The sequence below is a fragment of the Protopterus annectens genome, chromosome 4.part1 (genome assembly GCF_019279795.1).
Source record: "Protopterus annectens isolate FY-2018-M chromosome 4.part1, PAN1.0, whole genome shotgun sequence".
Lineage (NCBI taxonomy): Eukaryota > Metazoa > Chordata > Ceratodontiformes > Protopteridae > Protopterus > Protopterus annectens.
Genome location: NC_056734.1, coordinates 593556841 through 593578191, shown reverse-complemented (window position 1 = coordinate 593578191; position 21351 = coordinate 593556841). Strand labels below are relative to the sequence as shown.

General features: G+C 40.3%; 1 protein-coding gene across 1 annotated transcript in view; it reads right to left on the bottom strand.

Moving 5' to 3' along the window:
* MASP1 (MBL associated serine protease 1) overlaps positions 1–21351 on the bottom strand; it is a 1330562-nt gene that overhangs the window by 12834 nt on the left and 1296377 nt on the right. The window contains exon 15 of the mRNA XM_044070395.1: positions 6658–6757. Within this exon, the coding sequence (XP_043926330.1) occupies positions 6658–6757 (100 nt within the window). The remainder of the gene's footprint in view (positions 1–6657; positions 6758–21351) is intronic.

The window sequence follows — 21351 nt, the reverse complement described above, 5'->3', positions numbered from 1 at the left end:
GTTGCCAACTGGCACACGGACAGAACCCACATGGTAAGAGTTACAGTAGCTAGGTCTGATTCTAAACCGGTTACAAGTGGCATTTCCCAGGGCTCAGTCCTAGGACCCCTCCTGTTCGGCATATACTTCTCAGAGGTACAGGCAAGCACAGGAGGACTATGGCTGACCAAGTTCGCAGATGACTGCAAACTATGGGCTATAATTGACTCTCCGGCTGAGACAGACATCCTCCAAAAGGGTCTCACTGAGATTGATACCTGGTGTCAAAATCATGGCCTCAAGCTAAATGGCAAAAAGTGCATAGTCATCCCCTTTGGAAAAAACAAAATACCCACAAACTGGAAAAAACAAAATACCCACAAACTACCACATAGGTGGTAGTCCCCTAAATACAAAAAAAGATGTAATAAGGGATCTGGGGACCCAAGTAGATAGTAAACTCTCCTTTGATAATCACAGTGCCAAAGTGGTTAGAAAATCCTTCTACATGGCCCAACTTATCACAAAAGGGTTCACATCCAGATCAAAAGAGGTCATTGTGCCCCTCTACTCATCGCTCATCAGACCCATCATAAAGTACAATGCCCCATTTGGGATGTATCTTACAAGACACCTGCAACAGCTGGAAAGACTGCAGAAGTACCTCACCAAGAGGCTCACTGGCCTGAAACAGATGCCCTATGCAGCTCGACTGAAGCAACTCCAATTGTACTAGGTTGCATACCGCCTACTCAGAGGTGATCTCTGCCTGACATACAAGGCCATGTCTATCTCAGAACTGATGGACATGCTCTACCTAAAGAAAAGCTTATCCCCTCGAGCCACACGCTCTAGGGATCTAAACCTCACCGCAACAATAAATAGGACGTGCCTGAGGGATAGATTCCTGTCACAGAGACTTCCCATGCTTTGGAATAAGATTCCAATCTACATTAGGCAGAGCTCCTCGCTAACACTCTTCAAGAGAAAGCTTGACGAGTGGATGGGAAACAGAAAGTTTACCCCGGGGATCACTTCAGTGGGTCTACTGGACAGAGGCACAGGGAACTAATCTAAGGGGGCGGCGAAAGCCAACACATTCTGACTAGGCTTATAAATGCCTTTGGGCAGATAGCCTAGTACCTACCTATGAACCTATAAACCACTATGTTCCAGAATATAAACCTATACAATTTCTGTCAATTAATCAACTCTCCTACCAGACCTAATAAAGATATCTCCTCAGGCACTGTTCTGGACTGAATATTAGTTACCCATCCTAACAATATCGCTGATAGCGGCACCTTGCCTGATTCCCTCAGCGATCATCTTCCTGCCTTCGTATGTCACTCACTCCCCCCCCACACCTACAACATAATTATATCTCAACCCATACCCTCCCAAACTTCAATCCCCAATCCTTGTCAGACACCTTAAAACAAATTAACTGGAACTCTATGAACACTTTCCCTCTTGACAATGCTGTTACTTTAATACTACATTCACAAACCTACTAAACAGCTTTGCTCCTCCTAGAACTGAAAGAGTTAAATCCAAAGCCACCAAGTGGCTTACTAAAGAAACTATAACCCTCATACCCCGTGATAAATCATGGAAACTGCCAAAAATACAAAACTCCTAACTCCCTTATTGAATACCAAAAACTCTTTAATAAAGTTAAAAAACAAATTGCTTTTGATCACAAATCTTACTACTCTAAGCTTCAAAATAATCACAAATCCAACCCCAAGAAATTTTGGAGTAGCATCTCTGGCCTCCTTACTCCTGGCAGAAAAGGCAACCCTTGCCCTGACCCAACCTTTCCTGACACTATCATTGCCACCAAATTTAACTCCTTCTTCATAGACTCAATAGCCAAGCTCACCACATCCTTCACTAACAACTCATTAACCACACCTAGATCCCACACCTACAACTCCTCTCCCTTCAGAATCCATTAACGACCACCCTCTTCCCTTCACCTGTAAACCCATTCCTGTTAATACTATAAATAAAAAACTCCTCCTCAAATTAAAACCATGCGCAAATGCCCCAGACAACTTATCCTTTGGCTTCCTCAAGTTAGCTGCAGACAGTATAGCTCTCCCCATATGTATTCTAATCAGTCAGTCCATCCAAGAATCTTATGTATCCCTCCTCTGGAAAAAAAAAACCTATATCATTCCTTTACACAAAGGGGGCAACAACACTGACATTTCTAACTTTTGCCCCATAGCTATTCTCTTCCCATCTCTAAAATACTTGAAAAATTTATTCATCTGCAACTTTTACCTTAACTTTTAGACAACCACCTACTGTCGCCAACACAACATGGATTCAGACACAGCACCACCACAACCCTCCTTCCTTCCTTGATAACATTAACTGTGCTCAAGACTCAGATAATATCATATCTACCCTCCTCCTTGGTCTATCCAAGGCCTTCAGTACCATTTTCTGTAGCCTACTCTTGTCCAAGCTCTCTCAATTTAACCTTTCCTCCTCCTCTGTCAACTGGTTTTCCAGTTATCTCTCAAACAGGCAACAAGCTGTTAAGTGGAAAAACTGTACCTCTTCCTACTTCGACACTCTGATAGGTATCCCCCAAGATTCTATGCTGGGTCCTTTACTATTCAACATCGTCATTAATGACTTTCATCAATGTATCCCAAATGCTAAACTTGTGCAATACGCCGATGATTCTACCATCATCTGCTCCACTGAATCTCTCCCCAAACTCATGTATATAACTCAGACCACCTTTCACACCACTGAGAGATTGATGTTAAACAATCACTTAGCTCTCAATGCATCTAAAACCAAAATTATGATCTTTACCCCATCGAAAAACATCAAAATAGACAAGAACTCCTTCTCCATCGTAATCCAAAACTTGACTCCCATCAAAATAGTCCCCTACACTAAGCTTCTAGGTGTCCTTATTGACAAAGATCTAAAGTTTGACATTTACCTTCAAACTAACATCAATAAAGCCCACCAGAACCTCAGAATGCTTTATCAGCATGTTCGCTACCTTACCTCCTCAACTAAGCTTACCCTCTCTACCACTTACCTTCTTCCCTCTCTCATGTACAGGGCCCCTCTCCTTACCAATCTTCAAGCCACCCTTAAATCCATATTGGCATCCTGCTATAATAAAATCTCCCAGTTTGCTACCAGCTCCAAATCCTCCTCACACCAGTGTGATATCTTACACTCCTTGAACTGGCTGGAGCTCCCAAACTATCTCCTTTGCATTCCGCTCTCCACTGCTCATAAACGTATTCTCAAGCCATCCCAATGCCCTTCCCTTGCCTCTATCCTAACTTTGCATCTCTCTGTCCAATCTCTCACGTCTAATAACCAGAATCTCCTTGAAGTTCATAAACCTTTGCATACTCCTGGGTAATTTCTATTGTCTTTTTCTCTAGCATGAAAATGGAACTCAGTTCCTCCACATATCCAAACTATTCAGAACCACTCCACTTTTAAGACCTTGCTTCACTCACACCTCTCTTCTACTTGGGAATGCTCCTCCTCTCACCCCACCTCACCCTCTCCCATCTACTCCAACTTCCGTCAACCTCTCTCTCTCAAAATAAAAACTGTCACCAGCCATGTTCTTTTCCTTCATCTATCTCTTACAACTACTAACTCCCTTTCTCACCTTGATAGCACAGTCTCTGGCATTCCATATAACTCAGAATACCCATTATTTCATATTGGTGCTGAATCTATCACCATGGCATATTATACAAATCCTTTTGCTGCTTCTACCACTGCACCAATATGTTTTCATCAAATCTTGAAGCTGTGTATAATTTGTATTGCGCAATACTTTGTATTAACTTCTGCTGATTTTTTTTTACTATTGTAATCATTTTGGATTAATTCTGTTGTAATTCCTGTTAATTTTTATTTGAATGTGTGTACACAGAGCTTTTCTCTTCGGGCCTCAATTGAAAAAGTGCTCTTCTCGGCCCAGTGGAATTTCCTGGTTAACAAACTACAAATAAATAAATAAATAAATGAAGCAGAAATAGTGATTTGTGGGCTGCAGATGGGAGTAAAAGGCAGTTGCAAGGTCCATCACTTTTAGTAGTAGGACTGAAGTGGGTTGTCCCATTCACATTATGTGCAAGCACATTCTTTGCTTTTGCTCTTCCTGTACAAAAATTAATCTTATACTAGGACCTTTCAGAATTACAAAATTATTAATTATTGTATTCTTTTTTACATTTATTAATTAACCAGATGTATGTGACACAATCATTTGTGTGAAGATGATTTTCCTGCCCACTGCTCTATTCTACATTATGAATCCCAATTTATATTGTTGTGATCTTGTACATAACTTCCCTTCCGATTTGCCACTGTTGCCTAATCAAGAATGAACCTTGTGAATAAGTAGCATTTTGTTATTCTTGCAGATTTATAGTTAAGGCAATCATGGATAGTTGTTGCATTCCTTGGTTATTTCATGAGTAGTATAAGGTACATGACATAGAAATTTGCAAAAATTTGCTATTTCCACATTCCAAACTGACCATGGGCAATAATTTGATTACAAGTAAAGTGGTATGTGGTCCCCCAAAATATCTGTTCAATATACTGTATTTTTTCTACAGAATGATTCAGCAGTTCAGGAAAACAGAAAAAGAAACAGTATTTAATGAGGGAGAATGCTCCTACGCCATCTGCTAACTAATATAATCAACTCCCGGCCCACTGCCTTGAGAGTAAGCTATATCTCTTGAGCTGCAACATCTGTGCAGTTCAAAGGAAAATGGAAGGAATGTTTGTATTTGGTAGTATTTGATGTAATGCTGTAGAGAATGATGTTCTCATAACCTGACATTATACCTGCAAACCACTTGCTAGTGCTATATTACCTAGAAATTACTGTGCATCTTAAGAGAGTATGAAGTGCTGATTTGATATGCCCCATCTCCCAGGTTTGCTAACCTTGAGCACTTTAGGAAAAGTGAAATGTAAAATGCATAATTTTATGAACAATCACATGAAAGTGGCAGGATCAGCTGTATTTTTTTCATTCCAGCAGCTATCAGCCTTAACATACTTAACATTTTCTTTGTAGCATGCTTGCCATTTCTGGTAGCAAACAAAATAATCCAGGTTATTTAGGTTATTTATTGTGCTGCTGTAGTTAAATTAATCTGAAACTCCAGTCATTTTTTCTCACATCAATTAGGCTGAATAGAGGTAAACATTCCTTTCTTATTTGCAATGGTGATGGACAGGTTGACAGATGAGATCAGACAGGAGTCCCCATGGACTACGATGTTTGCAGATGACATTGTGATCTGTAATGAGAGTAGGGAACAGGTGGAGAAGACCCTGGAGAGGTGGAGATATGCTCTAGAGAGAAGAGGAATGAAGGTCATCAGAACTAAGACAGAATATATCTGTGTGAATTAGAGGGAGGATAGAGGAATGGTGAGGATGCAGGAAGTAGATGTAGCAAAGGTGGATGAGTTTAAATACTTGGGATCAACAGTTCAGAGTAATGGTGAGTGTGGAAGAGAGGTGAAGAGAGTACAGGCAGGATGGAATGGGTGGAGAAGAGTGTCAGGAGTGATTTGTGACAGACGAGTACCAGTAAGAGTGAAAGGGAAGGTCTACAAGGGTGTAGTGAGACCAGCTATGTTATATGGGTTGGAGACAGTGGCATTGACAAAAAGGCAGGAGTCCGAGCTGGACGTGGCAGAGTTAAAGATGTTAAGATTTGCACTGGGTATGACAAGGGTGTACAGGATTAGGAATAAGTATATTAGAGGGTCAGCCCAGGTTGGAAGGTTTGGAGACAAAGCCAGAGAGGCAAGATTATGTTAGTTTGGACATGTGCTTAGGAGGGATGCAGAGTATATTGGGAAAAAGATGCTAAGGATGAAGCTGCCAGGTAACAGGAAAAGAGGAAGGCCTAAGATAAGGTTTATGGATGTGGTGAGAGAAGACATGCAGGTGGTTGGTGTGACAGAGCAAGGTGCAGAGGACAGGTAGAAATGGAAACAGATGATCCACTGTGGTGACCCCTAATAGGAGCAGCCGAAAGAGGAAGAAGAGATAAACATTCACTGCTGATAAAGCATGAATTAAAATCATCTATCCATTTTCCAGCGACTTCCTTTATCCTTTTCTAGGGTTGTGGGACTACCAAAGCCTATCCTAGCAACCAATGGATTAATGGATGTAAGATATGGAAACCCATTATGGACAGTGTGCTGGCTCATCTGCTGAATGAACACACACACACACACACACACACACACACACACACACACACACACACACACACACACACACACACACACACACACACACACACACACTACTAGCACACCTGTGGACAATTTGGAGAATACCATTTTACCAGTCTTGTGTCTTTGGGATTTGAGAGGAAACTGGAACATCTGGTGAAAGCCTACATGGATACAGGGACAACATGCAAATTCCATATAAAAGGCACCCAAAGAATTAAACTGGGGAACTCTTGCTGTGGGGTGAAAATGATACTCAGTGCAACCCGGTGCTGTCCCACTTCTGTATTTAAATTATGTGAGCATCTCAGTTACTGAAATGATATGAAGTTAAGATTAGCATAGTAACATACATACTATTCTCCTTGATGTGATATGCTTTCTGATACAAAAGTCTTACCTTCTTTTTCCCCTGCACAGATCATGTCATCAGTTACACTTCTCTGCAGTTTGGCATATGATTCCTTGCATTTGCTATGATCTACTACTGGAATCTCAATCTAAAAAATAAATAAAAATGTTTAAAAAAGTTATTTATAAAGTAAACAGAAAGCAGAACGTTTGCATACTGCACTTTTAAATTTGGAAAATTACAATAAAATTTCTCTCTCTGTCTATCTATCTATCCATCTATCCATATATCTACAGTCCTATATTTTGATTATCAAAGTTATTGTTCGTGGGTTCATAGGTAAGGAATAGGCTAGCTGCCCTTGTAGGCCATGTTAAACCTAGCTAATTTCTCTTTTGGTATTGAAATTAACTTTTGTCTTGTTTGGCATTACATTGGCCTTAACCATCCCATCATTGATATATATTACCCTAGTGAAAATAACTGGAATCATACCATAGATAATTTGAGGGGACCCATGCATGGGATAAAGCACTTAGGAGCTGTCTCTGTCTGTTAGTAGTATAGGGGGCAGTCCTAGGGTAAATTTTCTGTTTCCCATCCATAGATCCATGTTGCATTTGAATATTTACAGTGATGAGCTTCATTTTATATTTGCATCCAGATCGAAGGAGGTCATTGGGCCCCTCTACGCATCACTCATCAGACCCATCATAGAGTACAATGCCCCATTTGGGATGTACCCTACAAGATACCAGCAACAACTGGAAAGACCACAGAAGTACCTCACCAAGAGGATCACTGGCCTCAACCAGATGCCCTATGCAGCTCGACTGAAGAAACTCCAGCTGTACTCGGTTGCATACCGCCTACTCACAGGTGATCTTTGCCTGACATACAAGGCCATGTCCAACCCAGAATTGATGGGTATGCTCCACCTAAAGAAAACCATGTCCCCTTGAGCCACATGCAGGGATCTAAACCTCACCACAACAATAAATAGGATGTGCTGGAGTGATAGATTCCTGTCCCAGAGACTTCCCATGCTCTGGAACAAGATTCCAATCTACATTAGGCAGAGCTCCTTGCTACCCCTCTTCAAGAGAAACCTTGACAAGTGGATGGGAAACAGAAAGTTTACCCCAGGGATCACTTCAGTGGCTCTGCTGGATGGAGGCACAGGGAACTAATCTAAGGGGGCGGCGAAAGCCAACACATTCTGGCTAAGCTTATAAATGCCTTAGGGCAGATAGCCTAGTACCTACCTATGAATCTATGAACAGGGAGTGCATTTACTGTCTAGGGCCCACTCACTTGCACAGCTCCTGCCATATTTTTTCTGCCTTTCATCCGCGTGCCCTATTGGATCATCAGAACAAGCTTATCCTTAATGGCTTCCTCTCCTCTAACTTCTCTCCTGCTGTCCTTTCCACATCAAGGGCTCAACTCCCTGCAAGAAAACATAAAGAGACATTGGAAGCTAGGAAATGCTCCCTGGATCGGTCTTTGTCTTGTATGTTGGAGCTGATGAAAAAAGCTCCAAAATCATCAGATCCTACTTCTTCAGGGCTAACACTTTTCTCTCATCTATGTCCTCCTCCTCATCCTCAGGCTCCACTTGTTGTTTTGGAGCTGAGGACTTCAGCTCAGAGATATCTTCTAAAAAGCCATCCAGACCACCCTTGGCCACTTCTTCCACCAGGTCTTCCCATAGTCTGTCTGAGAATGATGTGGATAGTCTGATGAGGCAATTTCTTTAGACACAATCCAGATGGGGGGTTTGACAGCTCCGTCCCCCACTGGATCCATGAGCAGAATCTCCCTGTTTTGTCTTGTGGCTCCTTCTCTGATTTGACCTTCAGTTTCCAAGTCCAGTGGTGCTGTGGTCCCAAGAGCCAAAACGTTGAAGCTGATAGTGGTTATCACTTTGTCCTTGATGGTTTCCCAGATGTGCTCTTCCCTGACTGAGTTGGTACCTAGCATGTCTTGGAGCTGGAGCCTCAACATTGACTCTGGGAGATTTATGTCGACTCTGAAGTCGACTTTTGATAGCTTGGCTCTGACTCCCGCTTCAGAGTGGAGGGCTCTGGGTGCACTTGGACGTCCTTTCTGTTAGCTTTTGTTCTGGAGGGATGACCTTCAAGTTCTCTGAGTCCTTCTGCATTTGAAGTGGTGGAGAAGGTTCTCTCCCACCCTAGGAAAACCTCGGTTCTTCACTCCTCGGCACCACTCCCTACCCCCATGGATCCTATGTCTGAGGCCTCCCATCTACCATAGGGGCAGCCACTCCATGAGAGCCTCCAGTCCATTCCTTCAGTGGAACCCTAGTTCTCTTCTGACACCTCCCCAGAGCATCCCACCAAGGAGACTGGTTGGAAGAGGTGGTGTAAAAGGAGGCACCTGGGTTCACCACAGGAATCCGTCACTGCTAACATTGATTTCAGGGAAGGGGCAGGGTCCCCAGGATCTCCACCCAAAAATGTCTGCTTTTCAGACATCCTAGAGATACTCCCCCAAAGAGGTGGATGGTCTGCCCAAAACTCCACCCCTAAGGAAACAGTGCTTTTGGAGGAATTTGGGTCTAGCCCATCTGCATTCTGGGTGCAGATGTGCTGATTGAATTAGTATCTACCAGGGCATGGAAGGAACTAGACACTGTAGATCCCATCCTGAAGAAAGCCAACAAAACTCTTAGTGTGCCTACTGACAAAGCACACTGGACTAAAGGGATACCAATAGAAGCTAGGGCTATGGGCAGATTAAGTAAGAGAGTTTATGCCACATCCACTTTTGCCCTACAAGTGTTAAACTACCTATCCCATTTTACTAGACTCAGAGAGACCTTGTCAAAGAACTCTCCAAGTCTACCCAGGAGTCCATGTCTGCCAATATTAATAATTAATATTAATTAATATTAAGAAGACTTTTTATTCTAGAATTGCCTCTCTACTTTCCATATCTAATGCGTCCATGAGCCTGATCTCCCAAATTGCAGAGGGCACCTCTAGGGTGGCCGGTTCAGGCATTGCCATCAGGCACCATGCATGGATGCAGCTGTGTGACTTCATGGAACCTTTCAAAGTGTCATTCATCAATGTCCCTTTTGATGGATCATCTTTGTTCAGTCCAGCAATAAAAGACACACTCTCCTGGAGTGAGAATGATAGAAAGACCTTATCTGCCATCGAAATCCATTTTTTTACCCCACAAAAGTCCTTCTCTAGAAACCAATGCGTGGGGAAAAATTGTGGTTCAAGAAATATCAAGGTCCTTTTCAGGATTCTCAGGAAGACTTTTCTGCCAGAGGCAGAGGGGGTAAGAGCTACAATGGAAGATGCTCCACCTGTGGCAGAGGGGGTCTGCAAATCTCAGGGTCTCCAGATTCCTTCTCAAACAGACCCTTCCTGCAGTCCTGAATGGTGCCCTGACTGCCCTCTTCTGGAGGCAGTCGGGGGGGGGGTACTTTTTACACCCAAAAGCCTGGGCAGCCATCACAAATGATCAGTCAGTGCTATGGATCATATCCAGAAGATACTTTATTCCCTTTTTGGAAAACCCCATACAAAAGTCTCTCCTCCCTGATGTCCCACCCAATCAGAGGGAGAAGATAGCTCAATAAATCACAAAGTTGCTACAAAAAAGGGTAATCCAGGAGGTCCCTCCCAACCAGAGAAGATCGGGCATTTACTCAATATTCTTTTTAGTACCAAAAAAGACAGGGGACCTAAGTCATATCCTGGACCTAACATGCCTGAACAAATCAGTGAAAAATTCAAAATTCAGGATGGTCATGGCCCAGTCCAGTCCACCCATTCTGAGAAGGAGGGACTGGATGTGCTCTATACACCTGAAGAATGTGTACTACCACATCAAATTAGACAGGTGCTTGAGATGGTACCTGCATTTCAGGCTGGGAGCCAGCCACTACCAGTTCAGATTGCTTCCATTCAGTCTCACCACAGCCCCCAGGGTGGTCACCAAATGCATAGCAGTTTTTGCAGCCCATCTCAGGCTTCAGAAATTCCAAATGTTTCCATATCTGGATGACTGGCTCCTAACAGCACCAACCAGACATCAACTTGTTCAAGTCATGTATTATTTGTTACAGCTAGCCTCCTCGCTAGGCATAAATTATCAATAGTCAGAAATCCCAGTTGCAACCAGTTCAAACTCACCTGGACACGATTTCATCAAGGACCTTTCTCACTTCGGACAGAATCACAACTTTTCTGATCTCATGTCAAACAAATTCTGGCCATCCCTGCCCCCTGGCAAAGTTAGTACTTGAGGGCTTTGGGCTCCATGGCAGCCATGATAACTTTGTTACCCATGGCCGGCCCATTTACACATGATAGTATTGCAATGAACCCTGGTGGTTCAATGGTCATTACACAATTACCCATTAAACTTTCCGAACAAACTTTCATGAGTCTGTATGGAGTCTATTCATTGGTGGTTTCATTCCCCAGAGGTCATGCAAGGATGAACCTTCCTTATTGCTCCTCCCAAAGCCAAGTTGACAATGGACGCTTCCCAGCATAAAGGTTGAAGAGCAAAGTTATCTTCATTGCCCCCTTCTGGCCTTGTCAAGTCTGGTTCACCTTTCTTTGGTCTCATCTAATTTGCCTGCCGATACCTGTAAATCCAGTCCCAGATCTGTTATCCCACCTATCGGGGCACTCCCTCTCAGGTCTCCAAGGACTGAAACTAACCGCATGGTTTCTACAATTCCAATGATGGCTAGGCACTCCAGGCTTTCATCCTCAGTTTGAAAAATCATGATTTCTCCTCATACATCCTCTACTAGGAAATTCTACAAGAGCAAATGGAAAATATTTTCCCTATGGTCTCAACAACAACATGTAGATCCTTTCACCACTCCCATTCCAAAAGTTCTGGATTTCTTGACTTTCTTCTTCCAAAATGAAGCAAGTTACTCCACTGTGAAAGTACAGTTAGCAGCTATTTCCAGTTTTCATACTGGGGAGAATTCATTGCTTCTGGCTTCTACTAAACTTTGCAAAACTTTCTGAGAGGCACCTTTCTCTTTCACCCCCCTATCGAAGACCCTACCCCTCCGTGGGATCTAACCTTGGCCTTAGTTCTTCCTCCTTTTGAACCTGCAGCTAAGGTTGACCTGAAATTTATCTCATGGAAGACAGTTTTTCTGCTGGATATCACCTCAGCTGGAAGGGTTGAGAGCTACAAGCCCTTTCGTCTAAGTCCCCCTACCTTATTTTTCACAAAGACAGAGTTTCCCTGCATACTGACCTGTCTTTTTTACCCAAACTCATTTTCGAAAATAATCAATCTATCAACCTTCCTGTTTTCTTCCCCAACTTCCAAAACAAAGGAGAGTACATTCTGCACCTTCTGGATGTTCATAGACAATTATGTTTTTATCTGGACAGAACTGTTTGTATATTTTTCTAATGTGAAGAAAGGGAGAGCTGTCACCAAGGCTACCCTTGCCAAATGGTTGAGAGACTGCATTTCCTTTGTATATTCATCCAGGAACAGGCCGCTACCAGGCAAAATAAAGGCTCATTCTACAAGGTCTATGGCAACTTCTCAAGCCTTTTGTTCTAGGGTGTCTATTGATGACATTTGTGCAGCTGCAAATCGGTCAGATCCCCATACCTTCGTTATTCACTACAAGATGGACATTACCTCCAAGAACAAAATTGCATTTGGCTGTGCAGTGGTCCATTGGATCCTTCCATGAGGGCCACCCTATGGTTATTGTAGCTGGTGACTCTGCCCCACAGGTTCAGGAGGAATGACAGTGACAACATTGGATAAAGAAGTTATGTTTCTTACGATAATGTTCCATCTGTGTTGTCATTGCATTCTTCCTCAACCTCTCCTCCCTGATTCCCCATGTCCATGACTATGAGAGACCTATTGGATGATCTCATGGGAACCACAGTTCCTGGTTAAGCAGCTGATCTTTATACTTGACTTTGTATGTTTGGTATTTATAAGGCTTCTTTTTGTTTTTTTTTTTCCTGGTAGATTGATTCTGTTAGTACAGGCTTACTGCAAACTCGATCTGTGGTTGACTGGAAGAATGGGGCATTATGGGTAGGATGAAAGGAGCTCGGGCTTTGATGCCTTAGTTTGAAAGACAGCCAAGTCGGATTGATCCCGACAGGTTGAGGAAGAATGCAGTGACAGCATAGATGGAACATTATGATAAGAAACGTAACTTCTTTTTTTATGCACCAATATTAATCCTCAGTATATGCACAGTAGAGTGTTGACATTTGCAAGGCTGACCTTATTGATCAACATTGTGGAAGTCGACATTTGAGTGCCTCAATGAGATTCAGTATACCTATAAATATTTTTATATATATATATATATATATATATATATATATATGTATATATATATATATATATATATATATATATATATATATATATATATATATATATATATATATATATATATGTCTACTGCTTTTCATCGAATACCACGTATTCGAAAAAGAGCAGTAGACCACTCAGTTACGCAAAAGTGCACTTATTCGAAAGTGCACTTTCATGAACTCAGCTTCTACGAATGGATTGCACCACAGTGGAGGACAGCAAGAAAACGTGCTATGTCCTCCACTGTGGTGCGGTAGTTGCAGACCTTAGGGTTAGGGCACGGATCATGGTAAGGGGATAACCCTACTAGCTATCCCCTTACCATAACCCATGCCCTAATCTTAAGGTCCGTGACTACCGCACCACAGTGGAGGACAGGCTATCCTCCACTGTGGTGCGGTAGTCACAACTTTAGGGTTAGGGTGTGGGTCATGGTAAGGGGATAGCCCTACTAGCTATCCCCTTACCATAACCCATGCCCTAACCCTAAGTTCCGTAACTACTGCACTAAACATAAGTAGTAGCCCGTTCGCTGAAGTGAGTTTTGTAAAAGTGTACTTTTGATTAAGTGCACTTTTGCGTAACCCAGGGTCTACTATGTGATATATATATATATATATATATATATATATATATATATATTCTTTTTTTTTTTCCCTCCAAAACTTAAGATAGTTATTGTAGATGTACGTGCTTTTAACTTGAAGACTTTGTTTAGAATTAGGTATTGTCTGCGAAAAACATTTTGTGATATTTTGCAGGTGGAACACCTGCCATTTACATAAGTTTCCTTCAGTTACAGATAATTAAAATTTAGCAAGTTGCCATGGATGACATCTAAGAACTTGCTTTTCTTCAGCCTCAGTTATGAGGAGCAACAATACTATCTTGCCTGCTGTAGTACATTTTCTATGGGAAAAAATGGGTTGAGTAGCCATGGTACCCAGTTACCAGATCAGCCATTTCGGTCTTTAAGAACAAACTCTGAGTCAGTTGTAAATGTAGAGCACAGTTTTGAATTATACCTTAATTAGAGCATAGATAGATTATTTCTTTAAGAGATAAGTGCTAAGTCTGTGTGATGTCTTCACCTGGTCACATCTTTAACATTTAAGCAAGTGTGCAAATTTGAAACAAAAATGAGTCTGTGAAGCACAAACTCAAAAGATCTTAGGCAGAACTGATTAAATCAAATTACTATATTGTATTAAAGTATTACATTTTTAGGGGATTTATGAGATATAATAAGCACTTCAACACATGGCAGTGAAAATGTCCACAGACTATGTCTTAGTGTGGTAAAGCAGCATCACTGTTTCTTACCAATTCACAAGTAGATACTTTGTATCTCATTTCACTCTGCCCTGGTTTTCATTTTTTATCAAGAGCTATTAAATTAGCTCCTGCAAAATCTTTGGAAGTACCTTGTCCCAGGTTCCTATCAACATTTCAAATGTTGAAAACACCTAAATTAATTTAATCGAACTGAAATGTTCGAAATCTCAAAAGATCGAACTGACGGAACATTGATTTCTTTCCCAGGGAAAGAAATCGGTGGGCTGTCATAGGAGTTTGCTATTTCCTCCACTGTGGTGTGGTCTAGGAGTTGGTATATTTAAGTAGGGGGTGTGGGGGGCAAAGCCCCCCACTTCTGTCAGTGTTTAAAGTATTGAATTTTTTTTTTTTTGCATGGAACACCGATTTCTTTCCCTGGGAAAGAAATCGATGTTCCTTCGCTCTTTTGAGATTTCAAACATTTCAGTTTGATTAAATTGCATTTGGCATTTTCAGCATTTGATATGCTGATATAGACCCCTTGTCCCTATCTTACTCTCACTGAATACTGATCAGTGGTTTTGCTTTTAAAATAATTGGGCTACTTCTGGCAATGTGGAAAATACTTAATTATACAATGACCCCCCCCCATTAATATTCAAAAGCATGCACGCTGATTGCTCAGCGTGCACATTGTAAATCAGAGTTATAGTAATGGAAAAAGGTCTGGTCGCTCGGACTTTTTCCATTACTATAACTCTTTTTTTTTTTTTTTTTTTTTTTTTTTTTTACAGCAACGGTGAATGCAAGATCTCCGTTGCTTCACACTGTCTCCCTATCTTAAATGAGTTTAACATAGCGAGACAGCTTTAAAAAAAGCAACAGAGAATCTCTGTTGCGTTTTTAAAGCTGTCTCGCTATGTTAAACTCCTTTAACATAGCAAGACAGTTTGTAAAAAGCAACGGAGATCTTGCTTTCTCTATTGCTTTTTTCAAAACTGTCTCGCTATGTTAAATGGGTTTAACATAGTGAGGCAGCTTTAAAAAAGCAACGGAGATTCTCCGTTTCTTTTTTTAAAGCTGTCTCGCTATGTTAAACCCATTTAACATAGTGAAACAGTTTTTAAAAAGCAACAGAGATCTTGTTTTCTCCGTTGCTTTTGCCTACAGCTCTGATGTACTGCGTAGGCATATGCATGCGCAGTACATCAGAACTGCCGCCGAATACCAGACAGCTGCGGAAGGGGAGCAAGGAGGCATTATACAATGCCATTATTTAAGAAAATTAATTATTTTTTTTCTTAAATAATGTCATTGTGTAATAGCAATAACCCACCTCTGGGTGTGGGTAATGCGGGATTTACCCACGGTTGGCTTTGTTTGGCCACTCGGGCTTCGCCCTCGTGACAAAACCACACAAACCGTGGATAAATCCAGCATTACCCACACCCAGGTGTGGGTTATTGCTATAATATTTCATGCCACTTTCTCTGCACAGAAAAAAAAGAAAAACAGAAAAAAGAAAGAAAAAAAAAACTTAGAACCCATCACCCCACACCCTCTGGAAGGAAATCAATGATTATATGAGGTGCAGTACAACAGGCTTCTTTATGGTCAAAATGCCTTAAGCATTTTTATGAATGCATGTACCTATGAGTCTAGAAGGCAGCCAGAATAGATGATAATATTTGACATACATTTATACTAGCAGTCATGCTGGAAACATCTTTCTTTACAATGGGTCCCCAGGTGGTAGTCACCATCACTAAAGAAATATGCAAGTACCACCATCTCCATATACTATCTTAACAGTAAAAGACAACAGATTAGAAAGGAGACTGTACAAATATAGCTGTTGGAAGATCTTTCCATAAACCACCTGATGGTTGCATTTACAAAAAAATATAGCATTCAATGGCAAGATTCTATAACTGATACTGATTTTTCAAGAGGCTGTCCTGAAACATACTTGTCATACATCTACAATCACATGTTTGATACTTGGAAGGTCATGTCAAGCTGTGTGAACTCTGAATTCCAACTACCAAAATGTTGAATGCTGACATTACTGACTGTTCAAACCTGACTCCTTCTAGACCCATTTTAGAGCTTGATCCAGGATACGAAGTGGTAGGGAGTTTTGGTGTTCATAATAGTTTTTAGGCTTGCCAGTATTTGACATGCTAACTTTCAAGGAAAGGTTTTCAGGAATGCTTCACTTGACCTTACAAGTGCAGTTAAATGGATTTATAAATTACTCTGTGGAAAAAACTGTCATGCCAGACTATCGAAGAACAGCAGAGAAATCACATATTAAAAGTGTTTTTCCTTAATCGTAGGGCCATTATTCAATATTTTTATAGTTTCCATAAAATCAAGACGTCACTATTTAGCAAAAACATGTACCAGTGTTGTATAAATAGATCGTACACCACATTCACAGTCAATCCTAAAAGTATTGACTCATTTCTTTTCTTCTGGTTTACCTGATGGATTTAAACAGTGGTCACTCACACTGACAGCAAGTCTTTTGGAATTGGGCTCCAAGTCTTAATAACAATGGATATCAGAAGAAATCTGAGTATATTTTTTGGCAATGACCTACATTTTGATCACATTTTACCTACACTGATATCAAGATAAATTTGAAGTAATGAAAGTATGACAAGCAAGTCTTCACAAATCCTGATATGGTTTTACATAGTTTACCTTAGGATAATCTATGCCTGTCTTTTGGTTTACAGTTATGAAAAACGTCCATTTGAATGCTATAGGTACTTGCAATCTGCTCTTTAAAGAAGATAATCACAAAATGGAACCATACCTAATAACACAAAATAATAACTAAAAAAAAACATTGAACATAAGAATTAAAACTGATAAAATAAGACAAAGCTGCATTTGCTAAGTTCTGATGAAAAGTGTTTCAGTGCACTGGCTCTTGAGTGCACACTGATACACAGGGTCTGTAATACTGCACTCAGGCACAACCACATGTGACAGAAGCAATGTATTGAAGCTCTTTTTCAGATGAGTTTTATCTATCTCCCATAATGCCTTAATAAAGATAAGTTTACAAATATCATTGTACAGATACCTTTGTGTCTTGCTAGGTACTGTCTCTGATTGATTCCTATATGGATATACTGTTGCTCTTCACTCTGTGTGAATGGGAGACTAAAATTTAGGAAAATGAAGCTTGGCTCCATGCAAGATTAAGCTCTGGGTGCCTAAGAACAGGACAGGAGTCGGTGGGAGATGGTGACTTATGCTGGCTTGACCATCTTGATGGAGGGAAGATAGTTGTACTGACTGGTAGTTTGCTAGCACAAGGGCTGGAGGACCATGGCATATTGGCTTGGCAGTATCAGGCTGGTAACATAGTCCCCATATGCCATGTATATAGGAGCAAGCATATATCATGGGTGAAGGGCAGGTGATGTCCGTGTAGTAACACAGGATCTTATGACAGCCACTAGTGTGGATATAGTGCCATACAAATAAGACCTGTTTGCTGGTATACCAGCAAGTGCAGCAATCTTCACAATGGCTGCGTTTATGATGTCTCAGCCTGCTCTTGCACTCTCTTGGGAATATCCAGGATAAGAGAATTAATAGGCATGGCTAGTAGGGGAAGATTTGATGGACAGTAGTAGGGTAACAAAAAGGACAATGAAAAAGAAAAATCTAGGAAGCTGAAATAATTCAAGCTAGCTTTCTTATACAACAAACCCAAAGAATTCAAGATAGCTTAGAAGAACAAGAAAATAGATAGAGGGAGGACAGCCTATGAATTATTTGGCTACCAGAAGTGGTAGAAAAATGACTTAATAAGTTTCCTCATTACTTAGGTCCTAAAGTGCTCATTTTGCCCAGGGCTCCTTCACTACACACGAGAAAGCACTTTGATCCCTTGCTGCCAAATCCACCCTGCCACATAACAGACCAAGATATTTAATCATGAAATGTTTACCTTAATCATATAAGGACTCTGGATGATATTTATAAACTTTGTTTAGAATTCATGGGGCTGGACAAAGAACAGGAGATACACCATAGTTATCTAAAGTTCACAAAGCCATGAGAATTGTAGACCATGGTGACTGATGACTTGGTGTTACTAGATGCTGTTATTTTCAGAGCACATATAGAAATGAAGGTAGCCACCATTTGATGTGATTCACAAAAGCTAAACCAGAGTTGGGTGGGTTGTCCTTTGTTGCCATCAGTAACTTAAACTGCGTACTTCTCTGCACTGCTCATATTTTCATAAGTATGTAAGTTCATCTCTGCAGAGTTCCAGCCCAAAAAACTTAAGAGGAACACTGACTCACTAAAGTTAGAATTGAAAACATCCAGACTAACCCAGCTACCTAAATTTCTCTTAAAAGATCAAGATTTTCTAAGCAATAAATAAATAGGGATAACTTGCTCCAAAAGGAGGGGAATATACTGAGTAATAAATATACCTTAGTTTGATTTATTGTAACTGATGTTCATGTTAAGGTTATTGTGCCTGTGAGCTTTGGTACTCTGGTATAACTCCGAGTTAAGTGCTACTGACTTCTTCACTTTTAAAGGCTTTATATGTCAATATTAAACTTACCTCTGTAGTATCTGTAATGTATAACACAAAATTTAAGTTTTTGGCACCTTTCATTATAGTGTACATTCGTTAAAGATTTACTTCATTTTCTTTTAATTGCATGGATTCTAGTAATTTTAACTGACTATACATATATTAACACAATGAGCTGCTATACTCCAGTATTGGTTGCATAAAAGTGTTAATATAAACCAGCCAGGTAGTCTAAATCGCTGGCAGTAATATTCTTTAATAAAGCACACAACTGACACATTGCTGTGTTTATTATCATGTTGGTATGTTTGGTCAAGGATAATCTATTAATAATGAATATTCCCAAGTCCTTAGAATCTGCTGCCCCTGTAGGGTTGTTTCTTGAAGTATTATATATTTCCTTGATATCTTTTTATTAAAACACATGGCTTTATGTTTGTCTGTACTAAAGTTAATACAAAAGCCTGATGCCCATGTTGCAGTTTAAGACAAATAAATATCTATATTATCAACAACTTTGTTGCTAACAATAGCAAATTAAACTTTTGCAGCAAACTGCATATTTATTTAACCAACAAGGTTTGTGTTTTGGGATTGTTCAAACAAAATCACCCACAAAGGCAAAATGTAGTAAATTAAAAACAGTAATTTTGAAAAAAATGAAAAGAAAAATGTTTCAGACCATACTGACTTTATTTAACACTTTATTCTCTCAGTACTAAGACTTCATCATAACTAAATGTGCTGTGCCTGAGGAAACCCTTTTATTAGAAAATCACATAACCAATTAACTAATCTAATTAACGCCATTATATTAGACAATAAAATTATTAAAACTATTTAATATTTACAAACAGCAAGAAATTATATATACATGTATATTATATGTGTGTGTGTGTGTATATATATATATATATGTGTGTGTGTGTTCCCTATAAAAATCAGTGAACACTTAAAATAGCTAACGCTGTTTAATTGAACCTTTTTATTCAAAACATCGAAATTCTGAACGCACGGAACAGCGATTTTTTTTTTTCCCAGGGGAAAAAATCACTGGGCTGTTTTCAGGACTTTGGCATTTCCTCCACTGTTGTACAATCTCGGAGTTGGTATATTTAAGTAGGGGGTGTTTGGGGCACAGCCCCCCACATCAGGGGGCATAGGGGGTGAAGCCCCCCCACTTTAGTTTGTGTTTGTTTGTTTTTTTATGGAGCAGCGTTTTTTTTTCCTGGGAAAAAATTGTTGATCCTTGTGTTCGGCATTTTGCTGTTTTGACATTTTGGGGTCGATTACACAGTGTTCGCTATTTTAAGCGTTCGCTGTTATAATATACACCTCTCTCTCTCTCTCTCTCTCTCTATATATATATATATATATATATATATATATATATCCTTATTATATGATAGAAACCTCATTTGACTAAAACTCATTTGACTGAGATCATAAGACTGAAATTTCAAAAGACTAAAAAGTCACTTGACTGAAACCCATAAGACTGAATTTCAGCATACTAAATTGTAAACTGGACCATATAAAACCAGACTAGGTGGGGGGGCTACACCTCCCACACCCCCGATGTGGGGGGCTACGCCACCCACACACCCCCATTGTCGGGGGCTGTGTCCCCCACACCCCCTCTAACTATATATACTAACTCCAGGATTGCACTATAGTGGGGAAAAGGGCATATACATTTCACTTACCTTACAATAGTCTACATGCTACCACTACCATGCCCTTTTCCCCACTGTAGTGCAATGCTGGAGTTAGTGTATATATAAGTTAGAGGGGGTGTGGGGGGCACAGCCCCCCACCTAGTCTAGTTTTATATGGTCCAGTTTAAAATTTAGTATGTTGAAATTAAGTATTATGGGTTTCAGTCAAGTGACTTTTCAGTCTTTTGAAATTTCAATCTTATGGTTTCAGTCATATGATAGGGATATATATATATATATATATATATATATATATATATATATATATATATATATATACACACACACACACACACACACACACACACACACACACACACACACAAACACACACATACATATGTAGGGTCTATATTAAATTATTAAATCAGCGAACGCTTAAAAAAGCAAACGCTGATTTATCGACCCCATATAAGTGAAAGCTTACAGTCCTGAAAATCGCTGTTCCACAAAAAGAATAAAATAAAAACTTCAAAACATTACATAAAGTGGGGGGCTTCACCCCCCCCACCCTCCGATGTGGAGGGCACCCCTACTTAAATATACCAACTCCGAGATTGCGCTACAGTGAGGATAATGGCAAAGTAACAGAGGCAGCCAAGCAATTTCTTTCCCGGGGAAAGAAATCGCTTATATGCCGTTTCGCTATTTTGCTGCTTTGTGCTTTCAAGTTCGATCAAGACGCATTCAAAGGATTGCGTCTTCAATTATATAATAGGAACCCCATATATATATATATATATATATATATATATATATATATATATATATATGTGTGTGTGTGTGTGTGTGTGT